The 25703-nt window shown below is 35.0% G+C and overlaps 1 protein-coding gene and 1 non-coding gene across 3 annotated transcripts in view; one reads left to right on the top strand and one right to left on the bottom strand.

The window, feature by feature from the left end:
* Tmem232 (transmembrane protein 232) overlaps nt 1-25703 on the top strand; it is a 208685-nt gene that overhangs the window by 8711 nt on the left and 174271 nt on the right. Inside the window, exons 2-6 of one of the 2 annotated variants that reach the window (XM_070036028.1) lie at nt 12291-12413; nt 12974-13063; nt 18583-18694; nt 20061-20166; nt 23487-23644. In XM_070036028.1, coding sequence (XP_069892129.1) covers nt 12295-12413; nt 12974-13063; nt 18583-18694; nt 20061-20166; nt 23487-23644 — 585 coding nt within the window. In that variant the 5' untranslated portion in view covers nt 12291-12294. The remainder of the gene's footprint in view (nt 1-12290; nt 12414-12973; nt 13064-18582; nt 18695-20060; nt 20167-23486; nt 23645-25703) is intronic. The other variant, XM_070036029.1, reaches the window with a different exon arrangement.
* On the bottom strand, nt 2438-2540 carry LOC138837520 (U6 spliceosomal RNA). The gene has a single exon (XR_011375326.1). It is a non-coding gene; the product is annotated as a U6 spliceosomal RNA (small nuclear RNA).

Below are 25703 nucleotides of genomic sequence, written 5' to 3'. Positions count from 1 at the left end.
CCTCCAACATAGCTGAGGTTGCAGGTTTATACTCTTATCCTTGACTTGTTCATTGAGATAGAGTCTCCAAATTTTGGGAGGATCTAGATTTATTGATTTGATCAGGTTTATTTATTTGTTTTTATGCCAGTACTAGGGTTTTAACTCAGTGCATTAGGTTCTCCCTTGGCTGTATTTTGTTGCTTAAGACTGGTAATCTACTGAGCCACACCTCCACTTCTGGCTTTTGGTGGTTAATTGGAGATGAGAGTCTCAAGGACTTCCCTACCTTGGCTGGCTTCAAAACACAATCCTCAAATTTCATCCTCCAGATGAGTTAGAATTACAAATATGAACCACCACTGCCCAGAGATTGATGTCTACCACCTAATTCAAGATAATTTCAGGCTTGGCTATGTTATGGGTATCTTAGGTGGAATATATTCCTCCTGGTTATTTACTTACTGTACCCAATGGTGAACTCAGGGCTACACATACAAAGTTTCTCTCTGAACTAGGGAATATGTTTGGCAGCTCTAGGCCCTGGGTTTCCAGAGCTAGATGTTTCCTACCACGTTTTGTCCCTGGTGGTTAGAACCACTTTTAAAAACAAAACAAAAAAATATTGCTGCAGCAGCCTGAGTATTAGACAAGTGAATGCAAGAATATTTTATTAGTGTCATACAAAATGGATTATTGCTCATTATAATATGTATTTATATTGAGCATAAAAGATTGCCTCAAGAAGTGCTTTACTGTTCATACCTTGAGAAGATTATTCACTACATTATAGTTTCTTTCTTTAAAATGGCTTTGGGGGACATGTCTTCTCACTTTATCAGGAATACACACTTCTCCTGCAACTTACTTGTTTATGAGTTCATAAATATGGTGAACTGTGTCTTTGAGCACTATTTTAGGACAAATTTGTAGCATAACTCTGGCCAGCTAGTAAGCATTATTTTATAGCCTAAATTTGTACATTAATCTTGCCCCATCTCTACCTTCTTTTCTTACTTTATTTTATTTCAGCCTTTTTTGCCAGTTTAATATTTAATTTTCCCTTTAGTTTTGAAACTCATCCTAAAAACTTTTATCCATGAGGATGAAGCAGCAATTGATCCTGCAACAATGTGGACTTAGCTGTTGATGGTATGGAGGATAGCACTGCACAAAGCACTGAGTCTTGATTCTCTTGCAAAAAATCTGTTGTTTCATTTGATGGGATTTGAATAAATAAGTTGGAAGAACTATTAATTACATTAGTTTGGCTTCTTATATAACAAGTGGCAAATGAAAGATCATTACTAACATAAATTTAGATACTTCTTAATTCTAGGAAACATACAGTAAAACTTTAAACACATAGCAAATAATCATACCTTGCGTTTTTTTTAATAGCATTTAGGCAAGAGGACATTACATTTGCTATCCTGTTCACTAGGTGAGATTTGAGCACTTTATAATAGATAGGAACATAATTGCCCAGAAATGAGTCAGTGCTTTGAGAACTTGCCTTTAAGATGTCATTTTTCAGTACTGTGGCCCATTATTACAGACTTCTGAGCAATTTCTCTTTAATGTAGTAAATGGATATGGACTCTTAATCACTGTTCATAATCAGCATCATCACTTTGCTCTATGTCTCCATCACTGAACCACAGAAGAGTAATTGCTTTATTGTTAAATGGAAAACCTTTTTGAAATGTCTGTTCGGTGTTTATGTTTGTGGCTGCTGATGAAGTTGTAATGGTTTTATTGTCAAATAAGAAAAAAAATATGTTTACTATACAAAGGGGTTACAATCCAACATGTCAGTTGATTAATATAATATATCTTAATTAGTATAATCCCTTTTATCATTCTCCCTCATCTCTCCCAATCCCACTGATAAATGAGAGACATTTTTATTATTGTAAAGATTCTATACAGAGGGGTTACAGTTACAAAAGTAAGGCAATGAGCACATTTCTTGTCAAGCATTGTTACCACCTCCCTTATTCTCTGACTAGTCCTTCCCTCCCCAACTTCCCTCACTCCCTCACCCCCCCCCCAGGTTGTAAAGTTCATTTCATTGTGGGTTGGAAGAATAACTATTAATTACACTAGTTTGCCTTCTTATATAACAAGTGGCAAATGAAATAGATCACTACTGACATAAATTTAGATAATTCTTAGTTCTAAGAAGCAAATACAGTAAATGATACTCATTGTGGGTATCATTGTTACAGTGGGTCATCCTTTGTCCTTGCTTCAGCGTTTTGTTAGTCCCCTTCCCCTCCCCAAATTAGATAGATGTATATACAAGATGCAGGGTACCAAAATCAAGTACAGTGACAGCAGAGGATTTATCATAGGAGGAAGAACATACAAAGGAAACAAAAAATCACATAGTACATTAAAAACAACAACAACAAAGAAAGACCTCTTGTGTCCATATCTTGGGGTTTATTTCACAAAAAATGTGGAACGCTTCACAAATTTGTGCATCATCCTTGTGCAGGGGCCATGCTAATCTTCTCTGTATCATTCTAATTTTAGTATATGTGCTGCTGAAGCAAGCATGAGAGAAATTTTTTCTTTGTTTTTGTTTTTGTCAGTCATGGATCTTGAACTCAAGGCCTGAACACTGTCCTGAGCTTTTTTGCTCAAGGCTAGCACTCTCCCACTTGAACCACAAGTGCTACCTCTGGCAATTTTCTGTGTATATGATACTGAGGAATAGAACCCAGGGCTTCATGCATGCTAGGTGAGCACTCTACTGCTGAGCCACATTCCCAGCCGAGAGAAATTTTTTAAGACTGTTTTTCTTTTGGGTCAATAAACTTGTAACTTGAAAAAAAAAAGAGGTTTGATATGTGATTTTCCTCATACATGGTGCTGAAATACATTTTAAGATATTACCAGAGGCTAAAATACTGCGCCAACCAATTATTACTGCTAACTAATCAGTACAGGTCCAAGCAAGCATTAATAATTAGGTAAATATCATGAAGATTGAACTTTTAGGATCTTCTCAGATTCTTGGTCCTCTGTTAACTTAAGTCTATGCACAGACAGAAAAAGTGTATACTTTTACTTGTAGAGCATAAAATTTCAAGGTCACATAGCTTTGTCACTGAAATTATGCTGAATGTGTGCATAGGGGTGTGAGGAAATGAACAGCTGACAACATTTTTTTCTACAAGTAGTCCAAGAAAGGATCAGTTAATTCAATATTTTTCTTCTACTCTAGATTGCCTCTGACCGCAACAGGAATTGGTCATTGAACTAGTAATGAAGTATTGCTATGGTTATTTATACTCTTGCTTTGCAATATGGAGACAAGTGGATTATTTTGGAATTACTCTGAAATTTATCCTCTAACTTTGGTGCCCTCCACTAATCCAACCAGTACTAAGTGTCTTTGAAACTTGTGGGTTTCCTTTCCTGAGTGGTGGTAGTGTTAAAACTGTACAAAGTTTATCAGGTTTAGGATAAACCTGATAAACAAGATTCATCAATGTACTTGTCAGGAGAATTTTTCTTCATAAAAATAGTCAGACTTTTTATAATAAGAAGCTTCTTTTAGAAGTGGCACTGTAGCTCAAAATGGTAGAGTGCTAGCCTTGAGAAAAAAGAAAAATCTCAGGAATAGTGTCCAGACCCTGAGTTCAAGTCCCACAACTGACAAAAAACGCTTCTTTTGAATATTCACTGATTGTAGAGAGCCACATATCAGTCATTGCTGATATTCAGACAAATATATTAGTTCTTATTTGTCATTGATTATCTGCATTTACTCTTCACATTTTGCATGTTTTCCTTTGTCCTTTGAAATTAAGAATGGATGTATTTGCAGTTCAGTGAAATCTTTCACTATTTCTTCCATTACTATCTTTTCTCTAATATACCCTCTGCCTTTTCAGGAATGAGTTGAAGACTTTTATTTAGGCATGATTCAATTATAAATACAAAAACATCTAAAGACTCATATTATTAGATGAGTTTCTTCAGAAATAATTCTGTTGTTTATACTTTAACATTTTAGATACATGGTTCATTAGGTAATGATACTTACATTTGTTGAACTCAGGGCCAAAATACACAACAGAAAGAGAAATGAAATGTATCTCATTAAATTTAAATTTAACTATGCTCTAGCTCTCGACACACTTTTTGCAGAATAGGGCAGTGTTCAAGTTTTCTCTCAGGCAAAGTCATGTGCAGTCTTCTCAGGGAATTCAAAATCTTCAAGTGTGACAATGTTTTTTTACAGATTATAATTTCATTATAGATTACAATTTCTTAAGGGAAGGCACCACATTTTAATTTATGTATGTTTCCTTAACTACAGGAATCTGAAACATTAGCATTTTAATTTTTCAAGCAAATTAAATTTCCTAAACAAATACTGCTTAAAATAATGTTTTTGCTGTTTGGTAGTGTTAAATATAAAATGATTGAAATAAGTCTTTCATTTTTGATGTGTGTGTGTGAGAGAGAGAGAGAGAGAGAGAGAGAAAGATAGGAAGAGGGAAAGGGAGATAAGAGAGAGGCACTTTATTGAATATTGAAGGCTACAAATAAATAAAAATGACTGACATACAACATAAGCCCAATATAAGAAGTCACAAGTAATTACATCCACTTTTGAATTTCTCCACAAGACATTCATCATATTAGCAGTATGCATGAAGGCCAAATGACTTCCTGTGGTGTGTAAAATAGATTAAGATATTTAACTAAGTATGTTAGAACAGTATTTTATTATTTTAGAATCAGCCCATTGCAATTTTCCTGAGTAAAAGTGTAAGCAAGTGATAGGAAATAAATGGAAATAAATCTTAATAATGCTTTTAAATTTATATTCTTTGTTAAGATTTCCCAAATCACCTGTGAATACTTTAAACACAACAGTATTTTGGTTGTTTCTATTTACTATTATTAATTACATTTCTATTTAACATTTCTGGGAAAATATCAGTTATTTTATGCAGTACCTTAATGTATGTAGTATGCTAGAAATCATATACATGTAATAGTTATAAGCTATAAATCATAGCTGATGGACTTGTGTGTAACAGAAACAATTAGCTTGTCCATGTGTTCTTCAAGCCTTTATTAAATATTTACTCCTAATATTTACCAGACTTCCTATGACCTATGGGTGCACAAAGGACCTGGGCATGGTTGAGTTTTCACTCAACAGCAAAGGACTGGAGAGGCCTCTGAGTCACTGTCTTATATATGGTTCCTGTCATTCAGTACAGCTCTTCTGGGCAAAATGTAGATCAGATGAGAACAAATTTGCATGCCATAAGGTCTAGTTTTCCTAATTTCTTCTGAGGTATTGTCCTCCCAGGAGAAGGCTAATGCAACAGAGGAGATTGCTCTGGATGACCTATGCTACCTTCCAGCTGGTAATGGAACCTACTTACAAATCCTGAAATTTTCATTCTTCCATACAGTCACTCAGGGTTATATCTTTGGGAAGTCTGGTTTTTATTTAATTTTTTAAAGTTTTTTATATAAATGATGCAAGCAACTTTCAGCTTTGTACTTTGGATAAACTTGAATAAAAAAGGTTGAATGCATTCATTTATCAGTGTACCTATTGTTACTGTATTTTTGTATCTAGTTATTTATTAAAGGAAAAATTTCTCCTTGCCATCTGTTGTAGAGAGAATTTAGTTTTGTATAAGTTGAAGACAAATGTGAAAGACAAACTATTAAACATTATATACACAGATACACAATTTATATTACATATACCCAATTATAACATTTTGTAACAGAATAGAAACATGCAAAGCATGAATGAACATACAAGCATCAATGAAACTTCACTGTCCTTTTTTCTCTTCTATAAGTTAGAAAGTTTTAGACTTTTAACTGTTCCTGAAAGGCTCTGTTTTTTATGTTGTTTCACTTTTTATATCATACTACTGTTATAAAAGAGTTTCCGGTTTTGCATTTAATGTCAGTGTAGGACTCCAAAATAGGTGGGATAATCCGGTTTCTAACTTTTTTTTTTTTTTTTCCGGTCGTGGGGCTTGAACTCTAGGCTTGGGTGCTGTCCCTGCGCTCTTCAGCTCAAGGCAAGCGCTCTACCTCTTGAGCCACACTGCTACTTCCAGTTTTGTAGGGGTTTATTGGAGATAAGAGTCTCACAGACTTTCCTGCCCAGGCTGGCTTTGAACCATGATCTTCATATCTCAGCCTCCTCAGTAGCTAGGGTTACAGGCGTGAGCCACTGGTGCCAGCTGTTTCTAACATTTTTTCACAAAATGTTTGTGATGAAAAATTTTAACAGATATATAGAAGTTAATTGACAGAATTGTTAGTTATTTTTTAAAATAAATATAAACTATGTATTTAAATATATGCTCCAGTAATCTGGATAGGATAGTACTTGCTCTGAGTTTGTGGTTTTTTTTTTGTGAGTACCAGGGCTTGAATTTAGTGCTTGAGTTCTCCCTCAGCTTGCTTGCTCACAGCTAGTACTTTCCCAAATGGAGCCAGAACTCCTGTTAGGAATTTCTGCCTGGGTTGGCTTCAAATTATGATCCTCTAGGTTTTAGCCTCCTGAGTAACTAAGATTATAGTTGAGACACTGACACCAGGACTCTAAATTTGTATTTTACGTTTTTGACAATGGAAATGTATTAAAAGGTCTGTGCCAAAAAGATAATTTTGGAATAGGAGTGAAATGATTAGGAGATTTGTGTTTGGTAAAGTTACTTTGACAGTCACATAACAGATGAGACTAGAGATAGAGGAGTCAGAAACAGACTTAAAAACAAGAAGCTACTGTTTCTATCTAGGACAAGCATAATGGCATCCAAATTTAGGAGGATAGCAGAAGGGTAGAAAAGGAAACTTGATCAACAGTGCTCCTTTGAAGACAGAGATCAATAGCACAAGGGCACCAATACTGTTCCCTTGCGATTGAAGGCTACATGAGCCTGCGAACAACCTGAAGAGTTAGGTGCCTGTGGAGCTGCCAAGAGACTACATTGCGTAGTAAGGGACATTTTGTTTTTACATCTAAGGAAAATACTTTCGGATCTTATTTGAATCGTTGTCAATTTTATTTCTATTAAATGTCACTATTGAGATAGAATTGGCTTATAGTGGAATGCAAAAGTTCACATGACTAAAGCCTCAATTGATATCTGATAGAAACCACCACTGGAAAGACCTCAAGATGTGACTTATCTAGCAAAGCATGGTCAAGTCCAGAATCATGAGAGTTAATTTAAACAAAAAATTTTAAGCCATCTAGTTCACTGTTTTATAGTGGTTTGCCAACAGGTAGAGATATCCAGAACCCTTAACTGTATAACAAAAACTTTTGCATTTCATTGTACATGGTTCTTCATGCCACTCTAGCCTCTCACACCATGGTGGCAGGATTTAGAGAGAGATCCTAAGAGACCCAGAAGGAAACTGTTCTACTATGGCACTTTTTCCCATAGCCTGAGCTAAGTTATTCATGTTAACTTCCAATTCATGGGGAGCAAAATTAAACACCATTGGTTGGGATGGAAGATATAGAACAATATGCAGTGTAGGTCAGCTTTGAAAAAAATGCAATCTATGGAAGGAGTTGTGAGATGCACACACACACACACACACACACACATACACACACACATCCATGTTACTATCCATATTTTGTAACATTTTCCTCAAGCCCCCTTCCATTCAGTTTCTCTTTCAGCTCCATCTCATCCTCCTGCAGACCAACAGCATGCAATAACATTGGCTTTTCTAACTTCATTTCTACAGAATCATTTAGTATGCACCCTTCTGACAACTAGACTAATTTTGAGCTTTGTGTATGTCACAGCATGTAGCAGTAGTTTATTCTTCATTATCACTTGAGAAGAACACTCGTATATAAACTTACTGCTTTTTTTTTTTTTTTTTTACATTCTGCTGTGTGTTTATTCATTCACTGAGGACAGAGCCCAGGCCCAGAGTTCAAGACCCATGACCAGCCAAAAAAAATACTATATTCAATATTATCCATTCTAGTTATTGGTCTCATTTAATTTTATATTTCCATTTTAAATTTCTGAAGGTTACAGGATACCAGGAGATACGTTTAAACTTTACAAAAGGAAACTTTTTTATACTGTTGGTAGTAATATAAATTAGTACATCAACATAGAAAATAGAATTCAAATTAGATAGGCTGGAGATGTGGCTCATCAGTATCACACTAGCTTCCCAAGTGCCAAGGCTCTGAGTTCAAACCCTCCAAAAGAATTCTAAATAAAACTACTATATGTTCACGCAATCCCACTTCTGAGTGTATTTTAAAAAGAAATCATTATGTGAAGGAGTTATTTGCCCTCCCATATCCATTTCATCTTTATTAAAAATGGCCAATATATATAGAATTGATATTGGTTGATAAATATGTGGCTACAGCAAAAGGATGTATAAACTTATACTGGAATGTTTGGCTTTAATCAGAAGAAATCCTGTCCATTGTGCAAAAATAGATGAAACTGGAGGACATTATACTTGGAAATTTCACTTATGTGTAAAGTCTTAAAAAGTCAAGGTCTATTTATCCAAATAAACTCCAGGAAATAAAAACAAACTTTTTTTGCTGTTTTAGTTTTCTTTTCATTTTGTTCTGTTTGTGCATTTATACTTGTTTGGGAGTATAAGGGAAGGCACAGAAATGGAGGGACAAAGGGTAAACAAATGCAGCAGTGGCACTCATTGGACACTACGTCGAAAATGTACTATATACTTTGTGACTGGGGATGGGAAAGAAAAATTGGGAGAGTGAGAGAAGGGGTGACATTGTCCAAAAAGATATGTACTCTTTGCCTCATTTATGTAACTGTAACCCCTCAGTATGTCACTTTTATAATAACAATAATTTTTTTAAGTCATGGTCAAAGGAGCAGAGGATAGCATTCTGGTTGTAAGGGAGGGACTGTGGTAGTTGTGGAGATGGGAGCTCTTAGCTACATAAAGTTAGGGAGGGTCGCATTTAAGTTAGGGTCAGAAAGTTCTTCGTATCTCATGCAGCCTAATGACTACAGTTAAAAAAAATGTATGCCTGAAAACTGCTAAGAGGATTAATATTACATGTCATCACCATAAACATCAAAGTTGTTTGAGTGATGAGTATTTTAGGTAACTTGATTATACTTAATCACTGTACAATATACACAATACACACATAGAAACATCACATATTGTATATATTTATTTTTTGTCAATTATTTCTCAATGGGGCTGGCTCTGACTGAGTGGTTTGGTAATGAATATAATTCTAAGTATGTTCACATGGTTGACAGAATTCAGACAGATCCCATGAGGCTGTAGGATTGTTTATTGTTTTCACTTTTCCTTTATTATTGTTTCTGGATCTTGGGTGATTATTTCTAGCTTTTAAAGGCATTCTGGTGTAAATTATAGATAAGCACTATATTGCAAAATATTACCTGTCATTTTAACTTGTACTTAATGCAAGTTAAATTTGACAACTTTTAAGATTATTCACCATCTCCACTCAGAGCTCAGAGCTAAATGGTCCTTTTGCTTATAGGTAGGATTGTACTATGAGTACAGTAATTCTCTCTTTAGTTTTCAAATTGCGATTGAGTAAAGCAATTACCATTATTAGCAATTTCCATTACTGGGAATGTGTACATTAATTAAGTTTTAATGAAAAGTGGTTTATTAGATTTATTTGTTCTATAAGTTCATTCCCTTATTTTCAACTAGTAATGAATATATTGAAGTGTGGTGTGCTGGGGAAAAAAACTGTGTGAACTAATGTCTGTTGTAGAATCAACCAACATTTATGGGAGAACATTCTTGGTGCACCTTGACTATTGTTTTGAAAACTGCATACATTTAACAATTTTTAACATTAAAAAGTGCTATATCATGAAAAACTATAAGAAATAACATTTCCTTTGTTGGCTGTTCAGTCAAATACATTCTTTAAAAAGTCCTTTAGGTGGTGTGTGTGTGTGTGTGTGTGTGTGTGTGTGTGTGTGTGTGTGTGTGTGTGTGTGTGTGTGTGTGTGTGTGTGTGCATGTGCGTGTGTGTGCATGTGAGCATGCATGTGCGACACATTTGAACTCTGAGCCTGAGTGCTGTCCCTGAATTTTTTGCTCAAGGCTACTACAACTCTACTACTTAAGGCACAGGTACATTTCTAGCTTTTTTTTTTTTTTTTTTTTTAATATAAGTCTCATGGAGTTTGCTGCTGAGGCTGCTTCAAACCATGATCTTCAGATCTCAGCTTCCTGAGTAGCTAGGACTATAGGTTTGAGCTAACAGTATCCAGCCTTCTTTAGTTTTAAATTTACTTCTTTATGTTTTACACCAATGGTATTTATTATACCAATGATATTTATTACAATGATATTTATTAATGATATTTATTACTTTGCTAGCTGAGAGCATATTCAGAAAGAACATAGTTTTGTTTTAGCAACTCAAAAAGAATCAAACAGGATGTGATATACCTATAAAAGAAATTATTATTTGGGGTTTCTTAATTTAAAAAAATATTCAAACTATCACTATTTGGTTTAATATTGTTGCCACACTCACCAAAAGCTTTGATTTTTCTTAGGGAAAAATGTCTCCTAAAGCTTGCTTTGTGTTTTGTCATGTATAAGTTACAATACATTTATTAAAATCATGAAAAAATTGATTACTTAGCTAACTATATTAAGAATAAAGACAAGGGCTGGGGATGTGGCTTAGTGGTAGAGTGCTTGCCTAGAATGCGTGAAGCCCTGGGTTTGATTCCTCAGTACCACATACATAGAAAAAGCCATAAATGGCATTGTGGCTCAAGTGTTAGAATGCTATCCTTGAGCAAAAGGAGCTCTGGGACAGTGCCCAGGCCCTAAGTTCAAGTCCCAGAACTGGCAAAAAAAAAAAAGGACAAGATTTGAAACAGAGTAGGATAATTATAAAGCAAAATATTAAAAATAAATATGTTTTCCAAGATTTTTAAATTTTCTCCAGTTTATGCTAGAGTTACAAAATGAATTATAAAGCACCATATAATGTAATCAGAGAGTCACATAGCTGGTGAAGTCAACTGAGTATTAGAAGCAGATGTATCATCAGCAATAGATAATTATGACTCATTTTTGTACTGGATATTTTCCCATTGCCTTTCACATGTGCTTGCCATCCTTCCCATTGCCCTGTGCCTTCTGCTGCTAGTTTGGTTCACTTAATGGGAAGCAATATAGGCACATGAATGGCTTGGTGCATGGATGGAGAAGGAGGCAGAGTTGATACAGCTTCCTATTAGAAGGCAGATTCAGATTGGTTGTATTTCTGCACATAAAGAACAAAGCTTTTTCCTCAACACTACTCTCTAGACTGGTGGTGTAGCCCAAGTGGTTGAGTACAAGCCATGAGCAAGAATGCTAATTAAAGTTGAAGGACCTAAAGTCAAGCCCTAGTCCTGGAAAACAAACAAACAAACAAACAAACAAATAAATACAAAATACTTGTAGTTTCTCTTCCTCTTCTATTGTAAAGGTGCAAGCAGTTCTCTGCCTTGGTAGTCTCTGAGAACTGAAGTCTTTGGAAAGAATTTCTTCTTTTTGTTACCCCATTTCAGTGTACCCGATATTTCATTCCAAAATATTCATAGATATAGATGATAAGTTTTTAAATTTTGCTATCATAAAAATGAGATGCACATGATTTAGTGTAAATATGACTACATAATCATGGCCTTGGTGATTAAATATTTTGCAAAAGATAAATGGTATGTCTTAGTTTTAGTCAAGTATTCCTCAAAAGAAAAATTGGTATGAATGTGAGACTATGCTGGTAAGGCACAATCTATATGACAAAAGGTTAAGAGACAGAAAAAAGAAAAAAATTATCTTAGTAATTCAGAAGCATTTATGCCAGGCTCTATTCCAAATAAACTACATGTGCTGAACTGTTTATTTCTCACAGGTATTTTGTGGCCATTTTACAGATGTGAAAACTGAAGCACAGAACATTTTGGTAGACCTGTTGGTCTGATTGTAAGACTACTTTTAGTTTTGCTAATACAAGTGCTAAGTTATAACAAGTATGTTATATGACTGGACAAGCTTATAATAGCAGCATAATAGAGGCCATATGAATTTTGTTGATAAATTGCATTTGATCAAATATGTGAGTTTAAATTCAAATTGTTCCTAATAAGCTGTTCTTAAGCTTGATTTTCCACATATCATAAATTTGCATAATGTCTATTGTGTACTGTTAGTGAATTTGTATTTTAATCAATTTTTTCTAATATAAATTTAATGTTTTTCTTTAGGCTGATGGCTTTTAGCAAGTCACCTAGGGTTCATAAAATTGGAGCCATGTCTTCCACTTATCAAGAAGAACTTTTACAATTTCACTTAGAAAATCTGAAAGGAAAACAGAGCCAAAAACTAAGGTAAATTAGAAAACAATGTATTATTAGAGTATGGATCATATGCATTATGGAAAATTTAGAAAACTCAGAAAATCATGAAAAACTAAAAAAAAAAATGACATATTGTTTGGCCAAAGGTAAAGTGTTAAATATTACTATTTTTCAAATAGCTTCACTTATTTAATGGTCATAATTATTTTGGCTATTTTTAATTTTATGAATTTTATCTGGACTTTTGAATTATATACTTTTATTTGATATGAAAATTATATATATGTATTTTAATTTGTCATGGCAATAAATAATATGTTTAAGATAAAGTCTTTAATAGCCTCTACATTGTAAATCTCTGTAGTTATTTCTTAGTCTTTTGTTGTTTTATATTTAGCCACAATAAAATGTTTTTTTCTTTATTTGAAGTTATTTTCTTCGGATAAAATTTCTAAAGGGAGTGCAACTTAAAATAACTCACAAAAATTTTACTATTTTATTTACATATTTTATTTATATATACTATTTTACTATTCTCAAGGAATGTGTTTTCCTTAGTTATCTTTTGTGTCCTTTTTCTAATACCACAGTAATACATGTATAAAGGAGCAGGAAAAGTCATTACATATCAAGAGCCCTAACATGGAGAACATGAAATTCATATTACACCGTCCAAAATTGTGAGTGGTTTTGCTGTAATTTATGTAAACATATATGTAACATAAACATACTACATTGGTGCCTCTAAATCCTCAGGGATGCTAGAAATAAAAAGCAGCAGGACCTAATTAAACATTGACTAGACAATTGTCTAATAGAAAAATGATAAGTAGAGGAAAAATAATTAGTACAAAACTGTTTGCAGCAATAGTATTGATTGTGTGGCTCAGTCAGTGAAAGGCTTGCCTAGTAAGCATGAGGTACTGAGTCAAACCCCAGAACCACCAGAAAAAAAAAAAGATCACAGAAAGATTAATTACATTTAAATTTTCAAATAGCTTAAATACCTAATATAGAGTGGCCTAGAAACTGAAGTACATCTATATAGGGGAATGTGTTGGAAATGCTTATAAGAAGAAAATGGAAATTTTAAAACATATTATTCATGCAATAATAAAGTGATTATAGCAAATGTAGATTCCACAATTCATAAGGAATGAGTATAGAAAGTTAATCTCTTCATGAAATAAATTTAAAGAAGATATTAATAGATATCTGGAGGAGGATAGATTCTTCATCCAAACTCATCTGAAAAGTACTGAGGAAGTAAAAGTTTTCTTCATTTCAAGAGTTCTTAGATTTTAATACGCTAACATGCAATGTCTATGTACATTAAGAGGACAAAATGGCAGAGTTCCTGCTATTTATACAGCCCTTTCCAACAAAATGAACCCATGGAACATACTATAGGGAGTATTCATTTACATTGAATGTGCATTAGTTCCCCCCCCCCCTACTGGAAAAAGGTCATGCCACAAAGTGTAAACATATATATTACTTTTTAATTTTTGATCCATAAAAACACTGAGGAGGGGCTGGGAAGGTGGCTCAGTGGTAGAGCGCTTGCATGCCTGAGGCCCTGGGTTCAATTCCCCAGCACCACATAAGCAAAAAGAAAAAAGCCGGAAGTGGAGCTATGGCTCAAGTGGTAGAGCGCTAGCCTTGAGCTGAAGAGCTGAGGGACAGCGCCCAGGCCCAGAGTTCAAGCCCCACGACCGGACCCAAAAAAAAAAAAACACACAAAAAAAACCACTGAGGATATTTTCTAAATATGTTTAGCTTTTTTTATATTGTATTTTGAAGGTGTATTTAAATAGGATTACACTTAACACTTTTATCTGTGACTTGACGTTTATTTATTTTTTTGGTCGGTCTTGGGGCTTGAACTCTGGGCCTGGACGCTGTCCCTCAGCTCTTCAGCTCAAGGCAAGCACTCAACCACTTGAGTCACAGTGCCACTTCCGGTTTTTCCTGCCCAGGTTGGCTTTGAACCATAATCCTCAGCTCTCAGCCTCCTGAGTAGCTAGGATTACAGGCGTGAGCCACCAGTGCGGGCTTGACTTGACTTTTTAAAAAGCAGGTTGCAAGAACTATGTCTCTCAGTAGACCACAGAACATAGAAATTAGTATGGGTTATCCACTTCCTCCACTCCCTCCAGTCTACTATTTCCCTTAGTCAGGATTTATCTGATAGGTGCTAGCCAACAAACATTTCCATGTTACTTTGCCTGGTTCCTAGCTATTTAATGTATGGAAGGAGAAAGGAGGAAGCTCAGCATCTGGGTAATAAAAGTCAAAAACACCTTGAGGAACTCTTAAGAATCTGCACAACATTTATGTCTAATGTAGGCACTGATCAGTAAGACCCTCCAAAGTGCCGTACCCTCTCATTTTCGAGAATATTTCCATGTATCAGGATTTTATTATTCTTAAATTCAACTGAGTTTCATTGATCTCATAGCCTACTATAGGAGAAAAGTAGAGCCACAGGTGACCTATATCATCTATTCATTTTTCTAAAAGTGTTTCAAATGTCCTGGAAACGTATTTACACAGCTATTCCTCTATGCTTCAAAAATTATTCAGATCTCAGAATCGTCATGTAATTTGACCCGAACACAAATCTGTTTCTTGCCATGTTCCATGCCCAATGCATTGTTCAAATCGTTAAACTTTTATTAGTCATGGAAGCTAAAACATCATATCCCTAATATTACCCATTGTGTCCCCAAAAAAAGTGTTTGGCTAATGAAATATGAGTCTTTTCCCCCATGGTCTGGCATTTGACCCAAAAGGAGTATCATAGAAAGTTAGTCCTATGTTGTAGAAATGATAACCTAAGAAATCAGTCAATCGTGAGGGCACTTTGTGCTTCCCTCACACAGTTTAGGGTAAACTGTGGTCACTATGGTAGAGACTGATAATTATCCCTCTTGCATAGCCATACGCTATTTCTCCATACTAATGTAATTTTTAAGCCAATATTTTTATGTTCTCTCTCTTTTCAGAGGTTTTCTTTTGAGGGGAGGGGTCTGTTTTTGTTATTTTATTCTGAACCAATAAAGGTTGTCTGATTTGGAGGCTTTAGTTCAGTGGGAAAGAACTTCTCAGAAACTTAGCTAAGGTCCCCTACATAGAAAAATAGAGTAAAAGTTGTGACTGTTCTTATTCGGGCTTCCTGAGTCAGCCTCCTATCCTTCCAGATATCAGACATTCTCCACTTAGCCTGTGGCATCTCTTGTAATCTCCCAGCCAGCTTACAGTCTGTCTTCTAAATAACCATAATTCAGTTCCTCAGTCAGAGGCTACAGTGCTCTCTCTCTCTCTCTCTCTCTCTCTCTCTCTCTCTCTCTCTCTCTCTCTCTCTCTCTCTCTCTCTCTCTATATATATATATATATATATATATATATATAGTGTATTGAGTGGGTATCAGAAAATCAGGGGATTTTGGTGTATCTTAATTTGCATCATCTTCTTTAAGAAGCAAATATTCAACAGGCCTCTACTTCCATTCATAAATTCCATTATGTCTATCTTTGTGAATTTTTTGATATTTTGAAGAAATTTGAGTATTGTGAAGCTAAAGTATATTTTATTTTCACATGTCTTTATTTAATTTTTAAGGTTCTCATTTACTTATTATGTATTGTATATATCACTAAATAAAAGTTTCTTTGTTTACCAAATACCATTTGTGATTGAGAAGAAATGATTAAATTGCTATATTTATTTCCCATTAAATATTTATTAACATGAGCTGTAGGAGACCAATTAAGTCATTCAACATGCACACAAAGCAGGAAGTGACTAGCTCTCCATATTTCCAATGATGTGCTACAGATAATACAATCCATATTGAACAACTGGCACATAAAATTATGTGTTACATTAATTCTAAGCATATAAATTGAAATAGATACTATTTTCAACCAAAGTTATGTTGTGCAGTAGAAATAAATGCACAACTGTGTTTTCTTTAAAGCCTATGAAAATGAAAAAAATATCTAATTTCACAAAATATACTTTGTGTTTGAAACCTAGGCAATGTGTTCATGGATATGTGAGGGTGCTTTGTTGTTGTGGAGTATATCTGTTTGATATTTTATTAAGAAGGTGCATAAATTACATGCTCATTTTATAAATGGTTATGAGGAGTCAGAGAAAAGAGCTAATAGCAAAGATTTTGTGTTAGACTTTATTTTAAATAATTGCTTTTTCACATTTAGAAGGAAAACATTCAGCATGATATATTATCTTCCTGAGTCTCCTTTCCTTTGCATAAAACAAAGTATGTTCTGCATATGTAATATTCTATATATAAAGCAAACACCAGATGTTCACGAAGCAAATTGTATATGCAACAATAAAGGAAACTAAAAACTCAAGCCACCACTGCAAGAAATGTTAGACAACTTTATTAATGTTAAGTTATAGAGTATATATTTGCAGCCTTTACAGTTAGACTTGAAATGACTTCTTAGTCTTTTGTAATTATGTGATTTTAAGCATAATTTCTGTTTTTCTTCTCCCTTCCTCTCTATCGCTTCCCACTTTCCCATTGCCTTCTTTTCCTCATACTTTCCCTTCTTCCCTCCCTCCCTTCCTTCATTCTTTCTCTTTCCTTTTTTTCTTGCTTTCTTTTCCTCCCACCCTCCCTCCTCCCTCCTTCCTTCCTTCCTTTCTCTTCCTTCCTTCCTTCCTTTCTTCCTTCCTTCCTTCCTTCCTTTCTTTCTTTCTTTCTTTCTTTCTTTCTTTCTTTCTTTCTTTCTTTCTTTCTTTCTTTCTTTCTTTCCCTTTCTTTCTTTCCCTTTCTTTCTTTCCCTTTCTTTCTTTCTTTCTTTCTTTCTTTCTTTCTTTCTTTCTTTCTTTCTTTCCCTCTTTCTTTCCCTCTTTCTTTCCCTCTTTCTTTCCCTCTTTCTTTCTTTCCCTCTTTCTTTCTTTCCCTTTCTTTCTTTCTTTCTTTCTTTCTTTCTTTCTTTCTTTCTTTCTTTCTTTCTTTCTTTCTTTCTTTCTTTCTTTCTTTCTTTCTTTCTTTTTCTTTCTTTCTTTCTTTCTTTTTCTTTCTTTCTTTCTTTCTCTCTTTCTCTCTTTCTCTCTTTTTCTCTCTTTGTTTCTTGCTTTTCCCTCCCTCCCTCCCTTCTTTCCTTCCTCCCTTCCTCCATGACTCCCTCCAAATACTTGTAGTTTGAACCTGTAGGTATGCATGCACTCTGTCACTTAAGCCATGTCTCCATGGTGAGTTTAAAGTATATTTCACACAGCCCCTTTGATTAGACTCCTACTTTTCCACAATTTCAACAGTAGAGTCCCAATAGAACAAAATATAAATGACAATTTATGGGAAGAAATTTAGGAATCTATTTGCAAATTATGTATATGAGGGAGTTCTCAGCACAGCACTGGAGAGATGCTGTTAAAATTTCTGTCAAGTCATGCTGCTCCTCTTGTCCAAATCCTGCAACAGTCCCCACTCTTGGAGATGTAATACTGTCATACTGCCATCTGTTTCCTATCTGACCTTATGTCACATGTCCTCTTTCTCTATTTCTCTCTCTTTTTGCAATGGTACTGGGGCTTGAACTCAAGTCCTGAGCACTGTACCTGAGCTTCTTTTGCTCAAGGCTAGCACTATACCACTGGCTCCACAGCCCCATTTCTAGCTTGTTGGTGGTCTCACAGACGTGTCTGCCTGGGCTGGCTTCGAACTGCAATTCTCAGATCTCAGACTCTGAAATAGCTAGGATTACAGGCATAAGCTACTAGCACTTGGCTTCCTCTCTCTTGGTCCCATCACTGCAGACACCAATGTATGGATTCCATGCACATGGAAGAAATAGGATTTAGCTTACAGTGAACTAATGCTGATTTAAATGAAGAGAAATTCATCCGTCATTGTATCTGAAGTTGTGCTAGATTTTACCTGTGACAAAAGCATATGCCAAAATGTACTGGCAGCCATCTCTAGAATATTTTGTCAGAGGCCAAAAGGTTGTTGACAGTGTTCCTCAATCTAAGACTGTGGTAAGATCAATCTAGGAATCATATATATGCATGTATACATATGTATAGTTTTTCTGGTCTTCTTTGTGTGTGTAAAGCATTCTTATTAACAATAATCTTTTTCGAGAAAATTATGATACTTCTAGTGATACCACTAGAAGCTGATTAATTAAAAATTGAAAATTATTTTTTGTTTAGGCCATCTTTTACAGTTACAAAAGAGTTCATCTTGAAATTTAATCGAGCACGGGATTTGGTGAACAAGGAAAAATTATTGGAACAAGCTAGAAAATATATTCTCAGATGTAAGGTAATTATACACTGTTGGTTACCTAGTTGAAATTACTTTTCTATTTGATACATGAGGACGTATTTTAAAGTACTGAAATACTGAAATAAAATAGCCTTAAATTGAGTTATACTTATGTTTTATTAGTTATAAAATATAGTTATACTATAAAATAAATATATTTATTAATAAATCTATAAATATAATTATATTTTATTACTTATAGCTAAAATATTAATAGAAATTAAATTTAAAGCTTATGACTAGAGAATTCAATATCATGTGGTTTCTTATGTGAGGTGCTCCATAAATTATTAGGAAATGTAGCTGATAGCTACAAGACCTGAGAGAAAAATGTCAAAATCTAGCAAATAATAGTTAGTAATTGAAATTCTATTTTTTTCTTTGAAAGCTTAGTTGAGTATAACAATTCACAAAGAACAAAGATGATCTTCCTATATATACACTGTAGAGGCATTAAGTAGTGAATTCTTTTAAATAAACTATTCCTTACTCAGATTGCTAAACGTGCATTTTTGATTAGTTATGATACTAATTCTCAGTTTTCAATTAGATATAGAGACTGAACAGGAAGCAAATTCCTTATTTTTCCATTTCTAAATTTAATTCACTATAAACCTGACAGAGAAATAATCTGTATATATGATATTTCTTTGTTACCAAATAATTCATGAAATAAAAGCAGCACAAGACTGAAGCTTATTGTAAGCTGTCTTTTTTTATGATGGTGGCTATTTTTGAGGTCCTGACCGTTCATATATATGTATGCTGTATCAGAAAATAATCCATTTAAAACATTTGACTTGAAATGCAGTATTCTTCTGAAAAGTGTGCATGGTAAAGGTGCCAGGAGGTACAGGCAGCAGTAGGCTTGGCTGTAATTGGCTATGAGCTTTAGAGACAGCCTCAGGAGTGGGTACTGCAATAGGGAATTTGGGTAGCCCTGACCATCTCTTTTTCCTTACTGTTGAAACTCAAAGACCAACATTTAACATACATCCTACTTTTCTCTTACCTCTATTTCCTTCAGCTGCTCAGTTCTGAAATACCTAGACTTTCCCGGCAAACAGGCATCAATTGATTTCTTCAATAGTTTTGCTTCTCCAATCAGAGATACATTCTCTCAGAAAGATAGTAATCCCTAGAAATCAGAGTGAGAGTCATTTTAACAAATAATTCATGTCATTATTTTGATCATTAATGTAACACTAATATACTTTGCAAAAATATAAAAATATAATTAAAAATCAAACTATAAAGCTCATGGAATGATTTTAGAATATACATAATTAAGAGGTAGTACAATAGGCACCTGAATGAGAAGATGCTTATTTTGTTTGACTAATTTTATGTTTCCTCATGGCAGAGAAAATTGGGTCTGAAAACTCTGGGCTCTGGGAAGCATGTGCATCTACCTTCTGCATGGATTGAAGTGACATATCTGGCTCAGTGCAAAGGAGAAATCCAAGATGGTATGTACTTTGAATTCTTCCTAAGAGTCCAGAGTGCTTTCTGGATTTGGAGTTAATATATAATTTGAGAATTTGAATATTTAGAAATATTCAGAAGACCAGAAATTTTCTATTCTCTGTTAAAATGTCTCATACTGTTTCATTGTGGAAATTCCTTCTGTAATTTTGAATTTATGAATTGGATTACTCTATGTTTTAATTACAAAATTATTTTAAAACTTTTACTCAGCATAGTCTTCATTGCTTTTCCTTAAGTTGGTAACTACCTAAAAAGTGATATACACTTTCATTTAGTGTTTTTCAGTTACAATAGGCACAGTGCTTTCAAGGAACTTGTTTCTACATTTTATAATTTAAACTCATAAAAAGTTAATCTCATGGTTGTCCTTTTTACTTATTTTAAACAGCAAGCTTTCCTGATTACCTTTTCATTGATCACTTCTCATTTATACTCCTCTAACTGATCTGAAAAAAGAAAGTAAATAACACTGTTTTAAGGGGATAAAATTCCTTATCATTATCCTAAATGTTATATGTGTAACTTTGAAGATGAGTTTTAGGATGTTAGCCGCATGAAGGTCAGAGAATATTTCCCCATGTAAATTGGGATGTGTAATAATGTCTGGGAGTTTTAAGCAGTAGGAGGAGGAAGAACTATTTTGTACTTAACTTGCCTTTATGAGCCTTCATCACAGTACCGTCTACAGCCTGATCTCTATTAAATGTTTAAATGACATTGAAGTAAGCTGAGCACTTTCAGTTTACTACCAACCAGGAATCGCTTGCTCTCCACTGCCAACTAAACTTCAGTTTTGTTCATGTCCTGCTGTCATGTGATTCATTGGGAGGGGATCCCTTGATCCAGCCCCAGAGGGTTTACTCAGTTAATCACAGGAATTCCCATTAACTTGCCACAGTAGGATTAGAAGTAGTCATGGGACCTGGTTCTCCTGAAAGTCATGCAAAGATAGGTCTGTTTAGAACAGTTTTTTTTTTTTTTTTGGTTTGTATGGGTCTTGAATTCCTTGCCTGGGTGCTATCCCTCAGCTTTTCAGCTCAATGCAAGTGCTCTACCACTTGAGCCACAGTGTAACTTCTGGTTTTCTGGTGGTTAATTGGAGATAAGAGTCTCACAGACTTTTCTGCCCCTGCTGGCTTTGAACTGTGATTCTCAGATCTCAGATTCCTGAGTAGCTAGGATTACAGGCGTGAGCCACCAGCGCTTGGTCAGAACACTTTTTATTGGCATATTTTTGAGAACTACGTGGTTGGGAAGAAAGTATTCCTTTTCTGGTCATATCCTTCATTATTCCTCTAGTTCAACTGTGAGAATGTGATTTCTGAAGCTGATGCCACTAGCTCAGACACCATGTATGCCAGGGAAATGGGAAGACAGAGAAATGTGTGTACAGATAGCAGTCAGGCCAGCCATGCTGCCTGCAGTTGCTCCAATTCTGATCTGAAATGCTATACATGGTTATTTTGAACTCAACACCGTTTTGTTGAGTTTAATGTTACACAGAATCAAAAGCTTTTTTCTCCTTCCTTCTTTCTTTCCTTCCTTCCTTCCTTCCTTCCTTCCTTCCTTCCTTCCTTCCTTCCTTCCTTCCTTCCTTCCTTCTTTCTTGCTTTCCTTTCTCTCTTTCTCTCTCTTTCTCTTTCTCTTTCTTTCTTTCTTTCTTTCTGTCTTTCTGTCTTTCTTTCTGTCTTTCTTTCTGTCTTTCTTTCTGTCTTTCTTTCTGTCTTCCTTCCTTCCTTCCTTCCTTCCTTCCTTCCTTCCTTCCTTTCTTCCTTTCTTTCTTCCTTTCTTCCTTCCTTTCTTCCTTCCTTTCTTCCTTCCTTTCTTCCTTCCTTTCTTCCTTCCTTTCTTCCTTCCTTCCTTCCTTCCTTCCTTCCTTCCTTCCTTCCTTCCTTCCTTCCTTCCTTCCTTCCTTTCTTCCTTCCTTCCTTTCTTCCTTCCTTTCTTTCTTCCTTCCTTTCTTTCTTCCTTCCTTCCTTTCTTTCTTTCTTTCTTTCTTTCTTTCTTTCTTTCTTTCTTTCTTTCTTTCTTTCTTTCTTTCTTTCTTTCTTTCTTTCTTTCTTTCTTTCTTTCTTTCTTTCTTTCTTTCATCATGGGACTTTAACTCTGGCCCTGGGCGCTGTTCCTCAGCTCTTCAGCTCAAGGCTAGTGCTCTACCACTTGAGCCACAGTGCCACTTCCGGTTTTCTGGTGGTTTATTGCACGATCCTCAGATTTCAGCCTCCTGAGTAGCTAGGATTACTGGTATGAGCCACCAGCACCTTGCTTAAAAGCATTTTAATTCATTTAGATATCGAACTCCTACGATGTTCTAAGTAAATTTACTAACACAATCTCCACAACTGAAGTAAACCTCAGAAGAGGAGGCCTACCTCTACTCTGCTGTGTTACTCATTCTGTTGTTCATTCTGTACCACCATAGGCCAGTTGACAGCTTAAACAATTTCCAGAGGCATCTTATTTCACTTAAAATGTGGCCCAATACCATATCATGGCCTGCAATGACTCTATAGGACATGGCTCCTGGCTACTATTCTACATATTCATTATGCTGCAGACATACTGGCTCCCTTTCTGACCCTTTCTGACCATCATTATGTTTTTCCTGTCTGAAGTTGTATTTGTTGTTCTTCCTAAAATATTTACACAGCAGTTTCTTAAAACCTTTAGAACGACTCAAGTTGCCATTTCTTTGTAGGCACCTAGCTTTATATTCATCCTCCAGCATCACATCTAACTTCTTTTGTCTCATTTTTTATGGTTTTTGTTCTTGTCTTTTATAGCATTTATCTTTGGCCATTCTTTCATCAATGAGCTCTGTTATATTTCTCTATCACTCTGAATATGATCTCGTGATCAATATATAATGTTGGCTGAAAAAGCTAGAGCTCCCTGAGCATTTCTCTCCCTCTCTTTTAAGTAGTCTCTCGACTTGATGATTCTGAGTCCAGCTTTGTTAGTTGGACTTTCTACATTGGAGCTCAGGATTCCAAAGCTAGTTCTGATTGGGGACAGGGGATATTCAGGTAGAAACTAAATTTACCTTGCCTGTTTTGATCTAGCCTCTGAAGTTATCTGGTGCTACTTGTTATGCATTTTACTGATTAAAGCAGCCACATGGCCTGCTCAGGTTTAAATGGAAAGGAGCTTGGAGAATTCACCTTTTGATGGGAAAAATGGCAAGGAATTTGTGAACACTTAGAAGTTGATGAGCAAATAGTTATCTGCAAAAATTAATTGTAGCATGTAGAAAACCAAGATGATGTTTAAATGACAAAATTTCTTCTTTATGAAATTTCAGAAGCTTTAAGCATCCTCTATGCTTCTCTGGATCATGCTTCCTTCACTTATGACCAGCTGCCTGCTTTGTTTTTTGTGGCAGAGTCAGTTTTATATAGACTCTGTTGTGATGCATTCAAGAAGGCATTTTTATATTCAGTTGAGATAAAGTTGGCAAAGGTATGTTTTAATTTTTGATGATATTATTATTATTAATTAATGTTAGATTACAATATATGATGACATAGCATCCATTTTTGATCAAAACAAGGTATTTGCTTTTATTATGGATCATTTTCGTATTTGTTAGTTTCATTTCTAACTATGTAGTATGTTACTAATTATGTGGTATACAGTATGAGTAATATGTTATTACTTGGTATCTATGTGGGAAAGTTTAAGAAAATGTAGTTTTACAAACTATGTAAGAAAATATTTGCTTAAAATAAATATGCTTCTTTTTTCTGGGCATATATTGATTTTACTTTTCTTCATTTGAAGGACTGGCTTTTTGTTTTGTTTTGAGTGTGTATCTGTACCAGGGCTTGAACTCAGGCCTCACAATTTCTCTAAGCTTTCTTGCTTGGAGATGGAACTCTCCCTCCATTCTAGCATTTTTCTAGTTGTTTGGAGATGGTACCTTGCAGACGTTTTTCATTCAGGCTGGCCTTGAACCATCATTCCTCAAGTTTCAGCTTCCAAATTGAGCCGCTGGCATCTGAAGGACTTTTAACGTTAGTTCTTATTCTGTTTTAAAATGCTGACAACTAGTTGGGTGCTGGTGGCCCACGCCAGTAATCCCAGGTACTCAGGAGGCTGAGATTTGAGGATTGTGATTTGAAGCCAGCCCTGGCTCTTATGTGCAATTTATCACCAGAAAGCCAAAGTATAGCGATGGCTTGAGTGGTAGAACTCTGGCTTTGAACAAAAAAGCTCAGGAACAGTGCTCAGCCCCTGAGTTTAAGCCCCGCCCCCTGTCATACACAACACACACACACACACACACCCACACACACACACACACACACACACACACACACACACACACACACACACAATGCTGACAACAAATAATCTTTGGATGAAAGATCCTGGTTCTTTCTTTGTTCTACATCATTTTAGAGCTATACATGGGTCATTATTTTATACAGGTTATGTTTCAAAAGACCTCAAACTCATTTGGATTCAATCCTTACAATGGTAGTAGTTTCTGTGACAAAATTTATTCTTAGTCTAGTAAATTTATTTTAACTAATGATTTTTTTTGCAAAGAGTAGCAAGATTTCTTCTTTTTCTTTTCTTTTTGGTGGTTTAGGTTTAAAGTCAAGGCTTTCTTGGCTTGCTTGCCCCGTAATATAATGTCAGTTATTCTTCGACATGTTTGGGAATAAATGACAGAGTTGATGCAGACAGAATGTAAGAGATAATGACCTACACAGAGAAAAGAAACTTTACATGAAGGAGGAGTGAAAGGGAAAAGTTATGTTGTTACTAGTACTTGTCTTAGAATACAAATATTTTTCTTCTTAAAAATTTCCACACTACTCATAATGGAAATAAGTTTATATTTATAATGATATTTAAAATTTTATGAGTTAATTATAAATATGAAATGTGTAAAACCTAAGTATATTCACATTAGTGATAAAAATGAAGTGGAATACAATGGAGGGAACATGGAAAACACAAAGAAAGCTGGATACTCTCTTAATTCCTTCTCATCTTGCTAATGACCTTTCTCCATTTCTTGACTTAAAATTACAGTAGAGAAGCTGGTGGCTCATGCCAGTAATTCTAGCTGATAATCTGAGATCTGAGGATCCTAGTTCAAAGCCAGCCCAAGCAGGAAAGTCTGTGGGACTCTTATCTCCAATTAATCACAGAAAAAGTTGGAAGTAGAGTTGTGGCTCAAGTGGTAGAGCAGTAGCCTTGAGCAAAAGGAGCTTAGAGAAAATGCCCAGGCCCAGGGTTCAAGCCCCAGAAACTGCAAAAAAAAAATGACAGTAGAAGAATAAAGAATCACAAAATATACTTTCAGCCATTAAATATGCTGATTATACATTTTACACCTGCAATCTAATTTTTAAAAATTTTTGAATTTTCTCTCCTGTTCGTACTATATACTTGGTGTGGATTCTTGTAACAGTTGCAAAATCCCCAGTACCAACCTCTGTGCTTTTCTCAATAACAATTTTATGAACAATGTTGTACATAACTTATTATCACAATGAAAGAGATA

The sequence above is a fragment of the Dipodomys merriami genome, unplaced genomic scaffold, assembly GCF_024711535.1.
Source record: "Dipodomys merriami isolate MVZ:Mamm:240054 unplaced genomic scaffold, mDipMer1.0.p SCAF_27, whole genome shotgun sequence".
Lineage (NCBI taxonomy): Eukaryota > Metazoa > Chordata > Mammalia > Rodentia > Heteromyidae > Dipodomys > Dipodomys merriami.
The sequence above is the reverse complement of the archived record's forward strand: the minus strand, read 5'-3'. Positions and strand labels throughout refer to the sequence as shown.